General features: G+C 43.1%; 1 protein-coding gene across 1 annotated transcript in view; it reads left to right on the forward strand.

Moving 5' to 3' along the window:
• The first annotated feature begins 2,651 nt into the window (after positions 1-2,651).
• Positions 2,652-18,254, forward strand: part of LOC127194176 (ubiquitin-60S ribosomal protein L40-like) — a 54,753-nt gene continuing 39,150 nt past the window's right edge. The window contains exon 1 of the mRNA XM_051151502.1: positions 2,652-2,767. Within this exon, the coding sequence (XP_051007459.1) occupies positions 2,652-2,767 (116 nt within the window). The remainder of the gene's footprint in view (positions 2,768-18,254) is intronic.

Genomic DNA, 18,254 nt, shown 5'->3' on the forward strand with positions numbered 1-18,254 from the left:
AGACGTGACATTTTCCTTATCAAAGTTTCTATTCATCTTGCCTGTTGTCCCTGTGTTTCAGGAAGGACTGCAACGTGAGGAAACCCTGTACAGAGAAAGGCAGGCAAGGCTCTGGAGGTGTGATGGAATGATTCTGGAAAACTATGGTTAAGACCAGAATGGGGACCCTAGAGAGGAGGCTGACAGGGATGTGAGAGTAGAAAGTGTTCAGGGTGACGACTAAATGTTGACATCATTGTGACTACACCCAGGACATAAAATCACCAAAGAGGAGTTCAGCATAAACAGGAGAGACCCCGAATCTTTGTGGAAATGCAGCTAAGAAGACAGCAATTAAAATACCAGCTCAGCAAATCCAATGGGCAAGCAGGCCTAACCTAGCCTCCCAGAGACCAAAGAGCCTAAAGAAGGGACCAGCACAGCACAGAGTAATCTCCTGGGAAGTGGGCTGACCCGTGAGAATGCTCTAGACTCAAGAATAATGCTTCTCAATATGTGCCCCCAAATTATCAGGGATGTTTGCTCAAATTGTAGAATCTGGACCTCCTACCTAAAAGGGAACCAATCAAAAATATTCTGGGGCCCAGACTCTGGATAAGAAGCACTGCAGGGAGGTTAGCCCAAGGGCAGGGGGCTGCTCTGGGAGCACGGGATGTCAGTATTCACAGTGCTTCTAACGTGTTCCAGGCACGGTGCTAGGCACACAGCAGGAGAAGGGCCTGTGTCATTGACCTTACAATAAAATAAGCAAAGACTTTTCATGTAATACGGAGAGCGTTTCTGAATTAGACCTGGTTGGAGATGCCATGAGACTCTTTGCTAGAGACGATGGAGGAATCCTCACAGGGCAGGTTATGGCGGCATCCCAAAAGACAAAGCAGTTTTTCAAGGCAGAAGCTGTTCCCAGTTGGTGGCTTTGGGAAGTTAGTAACCTTCTCCCCATAGGCAGGATGCAACCATCAAAATCAGGACATCAATGTCAGTTCATCATTGTCATCTAGTTTTCAAGTTTCTCTAATATCGCCCAAGTACAAAATCCGGTCTAATCCTGTCTGCTCTACCTCTAATCTCCCTCAGGCTGGCCGAGTCTCCTCAGCTTTCTTTGACTATTGCAACTTGACAGTGAGAAATTAACAGCAGCTGATGCACTTTATTTCTTATCAAACTTTCATTTGCCAATTTTATCATCTGTTGATAGTTCTTAGTTCATTTAATTACAGGGTACTTTTCTAACTAATAATTACCTTTATATTTATTTATCACTTGCCAATATACTGGAAGGGCCAATTTCTCGTTTTCATGTATTTGTTCAGCAAATTTCTGGTTTTTAAAAATGGGATATAATTTAAGGATAATTATTAATTGTGTTACTAAAATAATCCCAGATTTGGCCCATGGAATCCCTTCAAGCTGGCTTCTCTATCCCTTTGACACATGCCCATTATCCTCAGGGAACCTCCTTACTTCATTATAATACAGTGCTTTGGAAACATATTTTACTTTGTCTGTTCCAGGCCCCAAACACCAGCTCTGTTCATAGCTACCTAACATGCCCGCGCGCGCGCACACACACACACACACACACACACACACACACACACACACACACATACACACAGACACACACCCCTATTCCTATACTTCTGCACAGTGAGACTAATATTGTCAATTCTAACCTATCGCATTTCTAACTCTCTGATTTACAAGAGAACTGGTTCCAACTACACCTAACAGATATTGGAACACATTTAGTTATTAGACCAACCCTCCCTATACATGATCAATCTTCTCCCATTTTTGCTGCAAGAAAATATGATCCTCTCTCATAGTCTAACTCCCCCACCCCTCCACCCCCATCCTGCCTGCTCATCATCACATGACCTCCCTTCTGTCCCAGCTCAGGCTCCAAAGCTGCGTCACCCCATGCCAGCTGGCCTGTATAAGAATCCCTGTTTATGCTGTGAGTTCCTGCAGGGTGTGGTAGCCTAAACCTTTAATCCTATACTCAGCAGGCACAGAAAGGCCAATCTTTGAGTTTCAAGCTGGCCAGGACTTCCAAGTGAGAACTTGTCTTCAAACAAACAAACAAACAAACAAAGAAACAAACAACAACAACAAAATTATAAATACTGCTGCACTTCCTCCAGACCCAACATCTGTCAGCAATGACAACAATTTACCCTTTACAGGGATGCCATCCTCATTTGACCCACATGATGGCTGTTAGGCCCAATTACTTAAGACAGGTAAAAAGGCATCCAGAAAATGTCAGAGAGGGCAGGGCAGCTGGCAAAATGTGTTATCCTGTTGGAAATAATTAGAAAAAGATAAAAGCAGATGACCAAAAGGGAGGAAGATTAATTTGGTGAAGCAATGGAAGAATCAAGGAAGACAGAGGCAGATCACTGAACTGCAAGGGGCTTGGAGGGGAGCAGCCATCAGAGGAGAGGGGAGCAGTCATCAGAGGAGAGGGGAGCTAAAGAACGTGGGGTGCGGGATTACGGTAGACCCGTTGCCATCAGTCATTGAAGGTGAAGCTAAGTGTATCCTGTTCGAGACTAAACTGAGAGGTACTCAATATGGACATTGGATAGAAATGATCCCAAACTGTTCCCATTGAATAATCCAGGTTATTCTGGTCCTTCGTGATCATGGCAATTTCCTCAAAGCAGAATTTAGAGGATCTGAGTCACAAGACTCATTGTTGTGCAGATTTCTACAACAAAGCAGAATGCATCTATAAACGTCCACTGAAGCTCCAGGGAGAGTAAGTGAAAAGGTTTTGGTGAATGAGAAATAGTATGTGCGAATTAGCAACGCAGTGCCCAGCTATTGACCAAGGCGTGTGAAGTGCTGTTAATTCATTTTGATTTGGTGCATCTTTAACAAATACCAAGAATAGAAAAACTACTCAGAAAAAATTCCATAAGGTCACTTCCATCTTAATTATTTTCACTTCTCAGATGTGAATTTTTTTTGCTGTTGGATGTCAGAGGTGTTTACTTTCCTTGATGGAGAGAGAATACACAGGGACCAATGCCAGCTGTCCTGAGCCTACAACCTGCAATCAGATGAATCATCACTGTACCATGTGATGTTCATGTACAAATCTCCATCTACTTAATCAGTCTTCTAAAGATGGCTGTGATGTCATGGGTTAGTCCCTAAGTCTCCAGCCATTTCTATAGGAGCCAGCCTTGCATAGTTTTAAGAAATGACACTTGTGCAAAGGCTCCAGGAAAGCCTTTTAATCTAGCAAGACCCTTTGAGAGCATCTAATAAAAATATGGCTGGTGAATAATTGACTCTTCTTCCAGAGATGTTAAGGCTTTTAAGGAATTAATTATACCACTTACATTTTAATGTTTGTTTCTATTTAAATATCTGACATTAAATTTATAACTAATGAGATTTCTAACAGCTTAATTTTATGCTCTTTTTCTGTGTCATGAGAGAAAAACTGTTATTAGAAGAAAGAAACAGTTTATCTGCCTAACTATACCCGAGGACTGGCTAGAAGTCAGAATGGTGTAATCTTAATTAACAGCTGTTCCCATCTCCATCATGTTTCTAGCAAAAAAAAAAAAAAAAAAAAAAAATGCAGAAATATTTTTAATATTGACAACATTGACTGTTTCAGCATAAATTATGATTGCTTTCTATCACATAGAGAGACCCTAAACCCATGTCAAAAAGTTCCTGTGTCTGAACATATAAAAATGTTCTAAAAGCCAAGTTTGTGGCAGATGACTCTGTAATACAATGGCAAGGAAGAACGTCATGCCAACAGACGTGGGAGGAAACTGAGACAATGAACCAAAGCTCGCCCCAGAAAATGTAAGAAGTAGAGAAACTGAGGGGACTGAAGTCTAAAGAAAGGATGATTCCTTGACTACAAGTCAACTACCTAGCAGAATACCGTCATACAAAGGATACATCTAAAGGAAAGGACCCCTGAAAAAATGTAGTCTTTCCCTACACTAAAAGAATAAAAATTAAAAAAATATCGGTGGCAGCCCAAAGGCATGAAGCACTGCCTGACAGAAGTGGCTTTTAGGGATGGGCTAGTCCCAGGTCAGCCATCTTGCCTTGACCACTCTCTGGTCTCTTCAGTGGATTGGTACAGTTCTCACTTTCACTCCATGCTATTCTTGGTTTTGCTTTCTCCCTTTTTCTGACTTATAGACATCTTTACTCCAAAAGGGGACCAAGCCATAATCAATACAAATCTTAGATCAACTCTGCTAACTACAAACCAATAGCAGGAATGAGTCAGAAGTGACAGAGATGAGGCTAGGAGGGAAGAGGTGAGAGACGCTGTGCGGTGGAACACAAGCCTGCCATGTGGTCTCGCTGGGGTGTTTCTACAGCCAACGCCTAGCCTTCCTCTGATTGCTGCCTTTTACTTAATAAAACAAATCTAGCCTTGATGTGTTTGATTAAAAAAAAAAAAAAAGACTGTGGTCCTAATAGTCAGCGATAAGCTTTGTGTGCACTGCAATTAAAATGTATGTTTAGTCATCTCTTCCTTTTTAAGGCTGTCCCTGTTTGTTTGGTTGGGTTTTTCGGCCCAATGTAGGGAATTTTATCAACAGATTTTTATTTCCAGTGCTTCTGCTTCTTCTTCTTCTTCTTCTTCTTCTTCTTCTTCTTCTTCTTCTTCTTCTTCTTCTTCTTCTTCTTCTTCTTTTCAATGAGCCAGGGAAGATTAAAGGCTAAGCAGGCTGTAGAGACTGATTTCCCTTCTGACCTTTGTGAGGATGCAAACAGTGAGCACGGTTTGAATTTTTTTCTTTGCCTTCTTTCATATCAGGTTTCTCCAGTTAGGCACAGTCCATGAGCTTGTCAGATCAGCATGGCCCCGACAGCTGCTGTTCCCATCAAGTGCACTTGCCTTGTTTCCAGTTGTCACAATGTGTTAACATCTCTAGCTAGAATTTATTTTTCTCATCCAAGTTTTTAAAAAATAATTTTTAAAGATTAAAATATAATTACACTATTTCTCTGCTCCCTCTATGCCTTCCTATATTACCCCCTTGGTACTTTAAATATCATGGTCTCTTTTTGTTATTACACTTATCTCTATAATATATAAATACAACCAACTTGCTGTGTCTGTGTAGTGCTGCTTGTGTGTGTACCATTTCCGGGCTGACCACTTGGTACTGGATAACTACTTAGTGGGCACCTCCCTTGGGAGGCCTAATTCTCCCTCCTCAGCAGTTGTTAGCTGCCTATAGCTCTTTATCTGGTTACGAAGCTTTGTGAGATTTCCCTTCCACGTCAGCACCTCCACTAGAATTTAGGTTTGGTTTAGGCAGCCATATTGTCATGGTATCATGGCTGTGGCTTCCCTGTCATTTTAGGAGACACAATCACGCAGCAGACTTCCTGGGCCTCTTAAGATCTTTCTGCCTCCTCTTCCATGACACTCCCTGAGCTGCAGGTGCACCTCCTGTTTGGTAGATGTATTAATTGAGGCTGGGTACCCCACAGTCATGTGTTTTCTGCGTCTTGACTATATATGGCTTTCTGTCATAAAGAGAGGCTTCTTTGGTGACATATGGGAGCTACACTTATATGTGGGTATAAAGATAGGTCTAGGATACACTTAAGAATTATATTGATTTAGTAAAATGGCAGTAGTAGTTTCTTCTCTAAGATCTATGATCGCAGTAGCCCCGGGTGGTTAGCTAGATGTCTGCTACCAGTTATCATTTCCCTTCTGTTGAGTGAGCCTTAAATACGATTAAAGAGTTATTGGTTACTGCCAGGAATATAAGCACCACTATTGCACCTTCAGTGATAGCCTGCCATGTTGGTCATTGTTGAGCGTCCTAAGCGTCCTAAGCATCACAACTGGGCAGGACTAGCAATCGCCTCCTCCCCTTGGCAGTGTGCACAGCACAGTTCCGGCACTCTGAAAGCTTCCTCAGGGAGGAAGGAGGCTTTCAGGTCAGCCTTGAGTCCTGTGTCAGGAGTATATGATGTCTTCAGCAGTAGGGACTTACTTTCCATTTCAGGGAGGCAGCCACCACCACCAGTAATAGATCATATTTTTATAGGCACGTGTATATATAACATATTTATATGTGTTATATGTAGCTATAAAGAAATATCACATAATATGATTCCCTTTGGCTTTTCCAGATTTCTTTTGTGTTATTAATCCCTCTTCCCTCCCTGCTCTTCTGTTCTGAACTCTCTCCTCTCTCTCCAATTCAAGTCACCTACTTTTCCAACTTTCCCCTTAATATTATGCATATCCTGCTATTCAACTCCAATTTAACCATATTTTAATTTATTAGGGAGTTGTTTGTACATAAAAACATCCTAGTTCCCTTTTTATATTCCCTGATTGCTCTCCATAATAAACTGGCTCACGTCAATCATAATAGTTGAATTTGCACACTGAGTTATGAATATTGGGACTTAATTTTATTTATTCTAATAGGTACTACCTACTCTAAGCTTTTTAAAATCTACATTTCTTGAATTGACTCCTGAGGTGGTACATTATTGTTATTATTTTGCAGTTTGTATTATTTTTAACATGCATTTTTGTCTTCTTTTATTTTTTATTATTATTAATTCATTCATATTACATCTCAATAGTTATCCCATGCCTTGTATCCTACCATTCCTCCCTCCCTCTTGCTTTCCCTCTACTCCCCTCTCCTATGACTGTGACTGAGGGGGACCTCCTCTCCCTGTATATGCTCATAGGGTATCAAGTCTCTTCTTAGTAGCCTGCTATCCTTCCTCTGAGTGCCACCGGGCCTCCCCATCAAGGGGACATGGTCAAATATGGGGCACCAGAGTTCATGTGAAAGTGAGTCTCCGCTCCCCACTCAACTGTGGAGAGTGTCCTGTCCATTGGCTAGATCTGGGTAGGGGTTCAATGTTTACTACATGTATTGTCCTTGGTTGGTGCCATAGTTTGAGCAGAACCCCTGGGCCCAGACCTGTCCATCATAATGTTCTTCTTGTAGGTTTCTAGGACCCTCTGGATTCTTCTATTTCCCCATTCTCCCATGCTTCTCTCACCTAGAATCCCAATAGGATGTCCCCCCCTCTGTCCCACTTTCCTGATAACTGAAGACTTTCATGGGACATATCCCTTGGCCTAGTGTCCAGATATGTGAGTATATACCATTTGAGTCTTTCTGCTTCTGGGTTAACTCACTCATTATGATAATTTCTAGTTCAGTCCATTTATCCACAAATTTCAGGAATTCCTCGTTTTTAATAGCTGAATAGTATTCCATAGTGTAAATGTACCACAGTTTCTTTATCCATTCTTCTACTGAGGGACACTTAGGCTGTTTCTATGTTCTGGCTATTATGAATAAGGTCGCTATGAGCATGGCTGAGTATATGGCCTTGTTGTGTGCTGGAGCATCTTCTGCTTATATTCCAAGGAGTGCAATAGCTGGGTCTTGAGGAAGTCCTATTCTCACTTTTCTGAGATAGTGCCACATAGATTTCCAAAGTGATTGTACAAGTTTTTAGCATGCATTTTTACTTTCCACTAGCAAAATAAGTATGTCAGATCTTCCGTTAATTATTTATGTTTGTTGAACATCAAACTTTAGTTATGTTTGCCACATTTACTCTATTCTGTTGCACTTCCGCTTATTTAAATAGACTCTGCCATATTTTGTTTTCACTATTATATTTATACAAATATCCATCTTTTCCACTGATGACAACTTCAATATTTAGAAAGGTTGTTTTTTTTCTCTCTGCAGAAATTCCATATGCTTCCTTCGGTTTATTTTGATTCTTAATCGCTGAAGTCTTTATGCCCAGCTGGAAGTTCTCTCAGTACATTGTAAGTAACACTAGATCTACACTGCATTTCTTTCTCAGAAAAATACCCTGCGGCAGGGGATGTGCCTCGGATAGCATGCTCAAAGCCCTGGGTCCAGCCCTTAGCCTCCGTAAAGATGATGGAGGGGCACACGCCTGTAACTCCAGTATTTGGAAGGTAGAGGCAGGAGAATAGGGAGTTCAGGGTCATCTTTGGCTACCTAGTAAGTTCAAGGTCATCCTTGGCTCTAGGATACCTTGTCTCAAAGAAACAAGTACAAAGATACGTTATTCTTTCTCTAGGTGTGCAAGGCATTGCTACTTTAAGGAAGGCAAGAGCTTAAGGTAATTCCTGCCAATGAGGAGCTTACTCCCCAAGGCACCACACAGGGTTATGTTCAGTAATAACATGTACAGCATTATAATGTTAATAAATAGAAGGTATGTCAAACATCAGGTAGGGTTGTCTCACCAATTCTTGAGGAGTGACACAGGATTCTCTGAGGAAAAGAGGTGTCTAACCAGAGAGCTAAGAATCATGGAGGAGTTTTCCTGGTAATAAGGGGATGAGGAGGGCACTGTCCCAGAGTGGGCAGAGTGAATTTAACTGCTGCATCAGAATGGTAGTCTTCCAGGCCTGGAAAAGATCAGAGCTGAGATGATCACTTTACCAAAAAGCATCCTGAACAGGAGGGGCAATAACCTTGCACTCATCCAAGAGCCTAGCAGCCAGAATGGATACCATCTCTTGCTTGTGCTGTTCTCATCAACAACACATGTGGCTCCTGGTGCATGAAGTCAGGCTTGGGCAGAGATGAGGTCTTGGAGAAGGGGAAAAAATGGTCCTAGCAGAGTACCCCTTTCTCCTTCCTAGTGACCAACACCTACCCTGGGCTAGATGTTCATTTTTCTGCCTTTGCAAAGGAGAGCCCTTTCAACCAGGTGGTCTTCTTCGCTTGCCTGGAATGCACTGGAACTCTTCTTTTAAAAGGCAGGTTTCATCCTAACAGAGTGTCACTTGGAACAAAACTATCAACAATCACTGAATTTAAAGAAACACACACACACACACACACACACACACACACACACACACACATTTCAGCAAGAAAAGGGATAGGAAATTAAGTGCTGGAAAGGGCACAAAGAAAACGCCACGGGTGGTGTGGCAGTTCATAATCTCAGTTAGTTGGATCAACAAGCCCTGTGCCCAAAAGCGTTTGGAAGGTAATGAGAAAACAGAGACCCACGGTATTGGACATGTAGTAGCAGAAATGCGTAGCACCTGTGGACACCGTGCGCTTACCCTCTTTCCGGTTGTAGTCTAAACCATGGGATGACACATGCTTCAGTTGCAGAAGCATTCTACAGCCTACAGCCCAAGTCCTGTGAATATCCCAGGAAAGGTGGTACTCCGCACAAGGCGTATGAATGATGGCCCTGAGTTGCAAGACTGTGCAGCACACACACACTGGACAACTGTACACAGAAGCCCTCATCCTAGAACTCCCGATTTCGAGACAAAGAAATATGGGCTCTCTTATATGTTCGGCTGCCAGCGATGGAGAATGATAGATCGGTCTTCTCTCACACATGGGCAGAGTATTAATACAATTTAAAAAAAGAAATAATGACAAAAATAAATCTTATAAGCATATCCCTGACAGTAATAGCAGTTGTCTTGAGGAGAACGTATGGTGATTGGCTGACTGCGGGGATCATAAACACATAGAGGGAATTCAAGGTCATAAAGGTAATGATTACCCACTGGATAGCACTATACAGGCCCGCCTCCCCCACCTCAAGCAGCCTCCCATGCTTCTCAGGAGTAAACACAGCTGAATTCATAAAACATCTCGCAAAATCACAGCCTGGTGCAAGTTATTAAGGCAGGCTCCAGTGTGATCGCTTTAAAGCCAGAGGGGAGGAATGTAAAAATTATTCTTAGAGAACTTATCTCCATAGAAGTAGCTTGATCCAAGTAAGCACAGAAGTTAAAGCAACGGGTACACATAGGAAATTGGAGAAGTGAGAACAATTTGATTTGGTCCTCTTTTATTACTGAAGAGGCAAACAGCCCAGGACAAGTTGAATAATTCGCCTATGGTTGGTATCCAAACTGGAACTAAAAAAAAAAAAAGACAGTCAGAACCCTCTGGCAGATATGGCTCTGGAAATTATTGACTAATTCATTTAATAATGAAACATCATCTAACTAAGGAAGTATAAATTACTTGCTTCATAAACTAAGTACGTCTACCACTTTAAGTAGATCTGAAATGGGAACCTGTAAATCCACATAGTATATAAATCGAGGGATAACTGGATTTTGAAAGGTGATCATCCTCTCCCCAGCAATCAAAAAATAAGCCCATTGGATTCCTTTAAATCAGAAACTCTTCTTTCCCCAGATCCTTTCAAATAAAATGAATTTGACTCATAAACCAGCCAGCATGCATATTAAAACCAGGGCTGGGGGTGGAGGAACCTACCACAGGAAGCAGAGCGAATCTGTAAATTAACATCCAAATTGTACACTTTAATTTACATTTCGGGCTGCAGCAGAGCACTAATAGGAATTTATTGGCTTTCCTGAAGATCTGCATCAGTCTTAAAGATTAGCACTTAGGAGCCAACCTGCAAGGCCATTAGGGCTGTAGCTGTAGTGATTTCTCAGTGAAAACGCTGTCCTGTGCTTCCTGGGCCTCCCGCAGCCCAGCTTGCCCTTGGTGAAGAGAGGCTGTGCAGACCAAGGGTCGGCTGAGGGTTGTTTATCTCTGCATTGGCCATGCAAATGGCTTTAGGAGATGTTCACTCTTGACTAAAGTTTCCTGTCAGGACTCAGCCTCTGCGGGAGTGAGTTCTGTTTGGCTGTCTAGAAAGGGCTCTGTGAGCATTTTGAAACTGATCGCTAGTCAGTGTGCTTCATAAGAAAAATTAGCTGGCATTTCTTTCAGTGTTTAGAAATTGAGTCAATGAAAGTATTTTTTGTTTGTTTTGTTTTGTTGTTTTTATCAGAAGCCTTCCTTCTAGCTGATAGCCCAGGGTCCTTGAGAGAGCCGTCTGTGAGGACAGCAGCACAGTCGTCTTTGTGAACCCAGACAGTGAATACAGCACAGTGAAATTCTAGCATGGACTGTGGGAAAGCAGAGGCAGCCGGTAGCTCATGCTGGAGTGGGAAGGCAGGGATGTTAAGTCTTTCAGCATCTGGCCTCTGGGAAGACAGGGGGCTTCTGTGTGTGGTATGCAGGACAGGGTTGCTGAAGATGGCACGGGGTGGGGCAGCACGGATGTTTTCCTAGTCCATGATCAGGACGGAAGGAGGAAACAGAAGGCAACATTAAAGGGAAACCATTTGCTCTTCTGTGTGAGCTGCCTCTCCTGCCTTGCCTCCTGGTAAATGCTGGACCATCACCTATCCGGACTGCATTTCCTTTCTCCCCTCCCTCAGTCTTTCTCTTTCTCAATCCTCTTAACTCTGTCCAGAGCCCTCTTGCTGTTGCTGCCCTTGAGGTGGAAGTTGAGGCTAGTATCTGGCAGAGGGACTGTGCAGTCTTCCTTCCTGGTTCAGTTAGGGACTGGAACAAGAACAGTACAGACATTTTTAAGGGCTCATGGGATTTAAAAAAAAAAATCAAGTATGGAAACAGACCTGACACAGACAACAGAGAGGACACTCATGAAAGATGTCACGCTGAGAGTGCTTGGAATCAGGTGGCACAGACAGAGACAGGGACAGGGAGGGGACAGGGAGGGACAGGGACCCTGAGGAGTGGAGGGCCCAAAGGGAACATGCAGCCAGCATTACAGAGGCTCCAAGGAGAGGCCTAGACTTGCTACTGTGAATAATTTCTGTGAGATGCCGGCTACCTCACCCTATAGTGGTTAATGGTGGCTCATATAACGGTAGGAGAGAGCCCACTCCCAGCTCCAGTCAGGCCAAATTACTGTTTTATGCGATATTTAAATATGATTTAAATATAAGGAAATCCCCTTAGTGATCACCTAAGCAAGGTGGTCACAGTGAAGCTTCTCCTGCAGGGTACGTGTGACACATCTGAGCGGGGCTTACCACAGGGACCCTGAGGCTTTTGTACAGTGATCCTTATGCCCGAATGTTGAAGAATTTTGGAAGCCCCACTTACAAACATATAAATCAGAAGCTTTGAACCTAGGCTGGATGTACTTGACTGTTTGAAAGCTCTGGGTGATGCATCTACACAGCCATGTTTGGGAGGGTCTACATAATACCTAACTCCTGTAATTGGCTTTACTTGGGGGAACCTTTAAATTTTTTCTCTTAAAAAAGTTTTAATGTATCTATTTATTTGTGTGTATGTGCCTGTGCATACATGTATGTTTGTATGTATGCATATATGTATGTGATGATGTGTACATGTAGAGTCATGGAGGGATATATATGCGGGAGGCCCTGCTCTGTCACACCCTACCTTGTTCCCTCTGAGACGGGGTATCTCACTGAACTTGGAGCTAGGCTGACAGTCAGCAAGCCCTCCGTCCCCACAGGGCTAGAGTTACAGGCACACACAGCTTAGTAGGTGGGTTTGCTCACCCCAGCAAAGGGTGGACTCAGTGTTAGCTATAGTCCGAGAGACTCTGCATCGGACCAACTGATTCCCGGATCACCTTCCTTCCCTCCTTGTCTTGTCTTGTTCCATAAGTGCAATATAGTTTAAGGCAGAGACACAGATAGAGAGATAGAGGCAGGGAGATGTGTGACCGGCATCCGCACCGGGATGGTCCGTGACTGTAGTACGTAAGCTTATTTTCTCAGGCTTTATCTTCTAGGCACAGCTGCAATCCACCATCACATTCCACAAGCACAAATTTACCCTCATTTCTTCCTACAATGCACAGAAGCTTAACTCTGGGATTCAATGTCAAATGTTTGACCTTAGAGTCCTACCCCTCCCCACAGTTGGAATTACTTTGTGTCTTAAAAGCAGACCTTTTTCTCAAATTAAAAACAAAAAGGATGTTTGAGACAAAACCTATTGGAAGGAAAAATGGTACTTTAAAGAATCGGAGGCATTAAATCATCATCTTTTGGGGAGACCCACGTTAAATTAAATGTCAAGCAAGTCATAGAAATTATCTTTAAAGATGGATGAGACTGCTTTTCTAACTACCAGTGGCCATCCCCTCTGTTATGAAAGCAATGAATTACCTTCTGATAGGCATTGCACAGTACCAGCCATCTTCAAGTTACCCAGTTAGTCTCCAGTGATGAATAGAAATTGGAAGAGCCAAGCACTGCGCAGAGAGGAAGTATTCAAACATGGGACTTGAGAACTTTTGGCATTCTCAGATTTCCCCCTCAAACCTCTCTTTCTTCTGTGCCTTCCAGAATCCCGGCATCTTGCTGAATGGTGCCCTTCCTTGCTAATCTCGAATGCTTTCACGTAAGGATACTGGTGCTGATGCTGAGTGCTTTCATGTAAGGATGCTGGTGCCGATGCTGAGTGCTTTCATGTAAGGATACTGGTGCTGATGCTGAGTGCTTTCATGTAAGGATACTGGTGCTGATGCTGACTGAGTCTTCCCAGGTAATTTGACCACCTCCCCTTCCCACCCTGATTTCTGGTTTACCCACCCAAGTGCCACACTTTACCAGCACCTCTCCTCTGGCTGATGGTTGGAGTAAGAAGCTGGGATCAAATGGGATGGAAAGGATTTGAGAAAGTGAGTAAAAGGGAGGCCGGTCTTCCCAAGTGAAAAAGATCCTCACTTAACTCAGAGTAGGGATGACCTGAGGGAGGATGAGGGGAGGGACCCTAAGAGGAGGGAAGGAATAGTAGGATACAAGGGATATGGAAGTGGAGAAGGGCATTCTGGGATGGAGAGATTTAAGAGGGCACCGGGGTAGGGACACAGAAGAAAGGAGAGAGGGAAATGGCTAATCCAAACCAAGGGTATGTGAAAAAGCCTATGGGAGCTACAACTTTGTAAACTAATTTTAAAATATCATTAATGGGCATAGAGAGATGATTCAGCAGTTAAGAGCACGTGCTGCTCTTCCAGAGGACCCAAGTTCCATTCCCAGCCTCACATGGTGGCTCACAACCATTGATAACTCCAGTTCCAGGAGCCCCAACTCCCTCTTCTAGCCTCCTTGGGTACCAGGCATGCACACATTGTACACACATAAATAGAAGCAAAAACACTCATCTATATAAAATAAATTAAATAAGCTTTTTAAAAAAATCTAATAAACAAAGACATTTAAATGGAGATGGTGCTGTTCTCAGGAGCTATAGGCTATCAAAAAATATCAATGCCAGATGTGGGATACCTCCTTATACGTTGTTGGTCAAGGAGGTCCCAGAGGCCTCCAAAACAATCTAGGTGATTGTCATCACTCTTGGTTTCCCATCAGAATTTGAGTGTGTGCTGAAGGCTATAAGGGAAGTAAGGCTTAAACTAACCCAAAATAATTTCTCCTTGCTGGCTACCTTTCATAGGGCTAGAAGGCACCTTGCAGGGTGTCAAGAAAGACAAGTCATCAATGGTATTACCTAGAGGTGGACCCTACATGCTATACTACCAACCTGTCAGGCAAATGTGCCACCGGTACAATAGTGGCACAACTGTTACAGGGAGCTCAATTGGATTTGATACATGCTCCATTGAAGTGAAACCATGCGTGCTACTGTAAACCAGGTCAAAGGTCTATGGCTGTGGGAGGTCAAAGGACATAGTGAGGAGTTTACCACTCTTATTTTGCTAAGGAGGCATGCATGCTATTAAGCTTCTAAATATGATTAATTATGAAAAATCCATAAATATGAAAAATAAATATGTATAAATACTGTTCTCAAGATCAGAGAAGCTTCTTTTTGCATTGCAAACAGTTAATGCAGAGACTTGTAACCGGTCAGTGTTACTGAGAGCCAGTGACTGTTGGATGTGCAGCCCCAAATGACACATATGTATTATTCCACACTTCTTGAAACTTATGGGACTCTTCTGTGTCCATATGACACTGTTTTACGTATTTAAAATTCTTTGAGTTTTTGGTAATGAGCAGCTTTACCTGTTCATGATACCAGTGCTGAAGGGCTGCAGAAAAAGCAATGCCAGGCTAGGCCACCAACAACTCCTTTTCTGTAACTGAGGAGAGGGCTGGTGGGAAGAGAGCATGAAGACTTTCAGATGTTTGCAATTTTTGTCCTCGCCTCATCACGTTAAGAAGATAATGTACAAACCAATCACAAAGGAACCATGGGGACCAAAACACTTCAGAGCAGCAGGACAAGTGAAGGGGAATACAGAGGTGCCAAGCAGTCTTTTCTCATTGGTTGCTTTCTGAAGGACGGGAAACTGGTGGATGCTTCTGGGGGCTGCTATCTGGCCGCAAGATCCTCTTCTTTACACCGAGCACCAGAAAGCAGCAGCATTGTAATTCATGTGGCTTAAGGGTAACTTTGGTCATGACACAGGAATAGGAGAGAGGGCAGGAAGCACAGAGAGACCTGGCACTTTGGGCTGGGGGAATGTTGCCTAATTTAAGATGAAGTGAAAAGGGCTTGCAAGCCACTGGGTTTGGATGTTTGTCGTTTGTCATCCCTATTTTAGTGTATGGGCTTCCAGGCATCTGCTGGAAAGAATAAAGGCTTCCGTGGGAAAAGGAAGGGACTGAAAGTGGAGATAGGGAGTAAAAGCCACTAAAATTCATTATATACATGTATGAAACTGTGAAAAAACAACAACAACAACAAAAACACAACAAGGAAAAGATAATCAGTTAGAAATGGTTAAGTAAACACCAAGCAAGCAACATAAAAGGGAGTGCCAACAGCTAATAAGCTTGTGCCAAAATGTTCAATCAGAAGATTAAAAAGTTCAATCACAAATTAAAAGAATAAAAAAAATTTATTTTGCTTTAAAACAGGACTATTTATATTTTAGTGGCTCGGTCCTTAGTCCTTTAAGATACGGCACCTAGCAGAGTGTACCTAAGTCTCTGGGAGCCCTGTCCTTGAGAGACATTAGTGCTGGCTTCATGGAGTGAGTTAAATTTTGAGAGAATTGTCATCTAGAGAATAATTCTAACCCCTGACTTGCTCTAGGTTCCTTGTTAGCTATGTGATCTCTTCTGCCTATGCTGCTACTATGGGTTGCTATGAGACCGCAGATCAAGGTGGAATTGGTGTGATTACTTGGTTTTTAAAGGACTTACTCTCAAATTTTTTTTTGTTATAGTCCAACACAAAACAGGCTCACGCCAGGCTGGAGGGGAACACTGATGACCTCACAGTAACCTGGAAGGATGAAAAGCCATGGACTTTCTTTTCTGCCTTACTTTTCTGCTCCCTGGTTTGTGCTCCAAGGAGTTCATCTTTCTCCAGTGTCACGTTTTCAGGACAGTGCTTCTGCGTTCTCATGGCGCTTAGATCGCAACCCGCACAGACTTACATGAGGTGGAGGAGCAGAGTGTGCTGGATTTAAACTTTGAATCTGTAACATGCCTGAGGACCGTTCTTCTTTTCATCATTAACTGAGCACCTGTGATATTCTGGGTATACTGAGAATCTATGTCACATCACAAGAGAGAAGGCTGAGCCACAGATGCTCCACAGCTCCCAAGGCCATCCATCGGTCAGACACAAGCAGAACAGGAACCAGACACTTGGTCACCAAACCCCTGGTTAGAATCCTTCTTTGACCTTGACAAAGCCACCCCATGAACCCTAGTCATTCACATATTTTCCTGCTTTATGAACACACAATATTTCAGCCTAGAGCAGAAGGACTTCTCCTTGACAGCCTAGGAACTTTCCATTCCTAACTCAGAGGACCTTCCTAAGATGTGAGCTCTTGGAAATCTCTTCCTTAATTAAAAAGGTTTCTCTAGAATGAACAAAGTCCTCTGAGCACGTCTTACAACCTCATTCACTGGACACATGAGAAATGCTCCTTTGGATCCTTTGCTTTTGCCCACAGTGGGCTGGGCTCTGATGGTCCACGCACATGAGCTGCAGATTGTGACCTAGGCTGTGTTGCTCTTGTCTGAAACAGGTGTAGAGTGCCCCTGACGGGACTCCTTGGTGTAACTGCAGGGACGAGTTCAGCTGCATTGTAGATACACAAACATGATTATTTTACATCTCATGTCCCCAGGCTTCCTCTGCTACAGCATGCCAAGGAAACTTTGGAGTGTATGGTGTGCTTTTTAGATCTTCAAAAATATGTCTGTGATGTCACTGTTTACCTGCCACGGAGGTGTGGCCTTCTCTCTTTCCCCTCTCTTATCTCTCTCTCCCCCTCATATCTCTCTTTCTCTCTCTCTCTATTTGCTCTACTCTCTTACATTCTCTTTCCCTCTTCATCTCTCCCTCTGGGGTACCCCTCTCCCCTTTCCTTTCCCCTGCCCATGCTCACATAATAAACATCATATAATATCTGTTGCCTGGAATCTTATTATCTTATCATCTTATTTTCTTTTTATTAATCATAACAAATGGTTGTTGTGTTTTGAGTGAGAATGATGCCCCCTATAGGCAAGCAGACAGACAGACAGACAGACAGACAGACACACACACACACATACACACACACCCCTATCAATTAGGGACTAAGCATTTAAGTTATACACACACACACACACACACACACACACACACACACGCATTTAAATGCTTGGTCCCTAGTTGGTAGAACTGTTTGGGAAGGATTAGAAAGTATGGCCTTGTTGGAGGAGGTGTTTGAGATTTGAGGTTTCAAAAGCCCATGCCAAGGTGGCTCTGCAGCACAATGGGTAGCACATTGGACATCAAGTGCCAAAAGGCCCCCCGCCCTCTTGCTCTCTCTCTGCCATGTGCTTATGAATCAGATGTGAGCTCTCTGCTACTGCTCTAGTGCCATGCCTGCCTGTCTACTGCCATGTTCCCTGGTGTGGGGATCGCGGACTTATCCTCTGAAACTCTAAACAAGCCCCCAGTTAAATGTTTTGTGTTATAAGTGGCCTTGTCATGATGTCTTTTCGCAGCAATAGAAAAGTAGATCAAACAATAACACATTATTTTTAGGATTTATAAAAAAATCTTACAACTTTTTGAAGGAAAAAAAAAACCCAGACTCTTATGGGGAGAGTAAAAAGATCATTATAGCTTGAAATACAACTCACATGAAAAATCCTCTAAGGTAAGTCTGAACGGCGCCAAGTCTGGCCTCCCTGAAAGAGGCACAGGAGTGAGAAACGCCAAATTCCTGTCCTGTGCTGGAGTAGAAAATCAGACCAAAGAGCTATGATGAGAGAACTTCAACCTTTGCTTTCCCCATGACTCAAGGCCACATGCTGAACCTCTGTGCTGTTTCTGCCTCACACACAGAGGCGCTGGGCAGAGAGGAAGATTAACTCAGGCTTAGTCTTGAGGACCCACTAGACAGGCTAAGATGTCACCAAAGGCTTAAAGAAAGCC

This window comes from Acomys russatus, chromosome 10, assembly GCF_903995435.1.
Source record: "Acomys russatus chromosome 10, mAcoRus1.1, whole genome shotgun sequence".
NCBI lineage: Eukaryota > Metazoa > Chordata > Mammalia > Rodentia > Muridae > Acomys > Acomys russatus.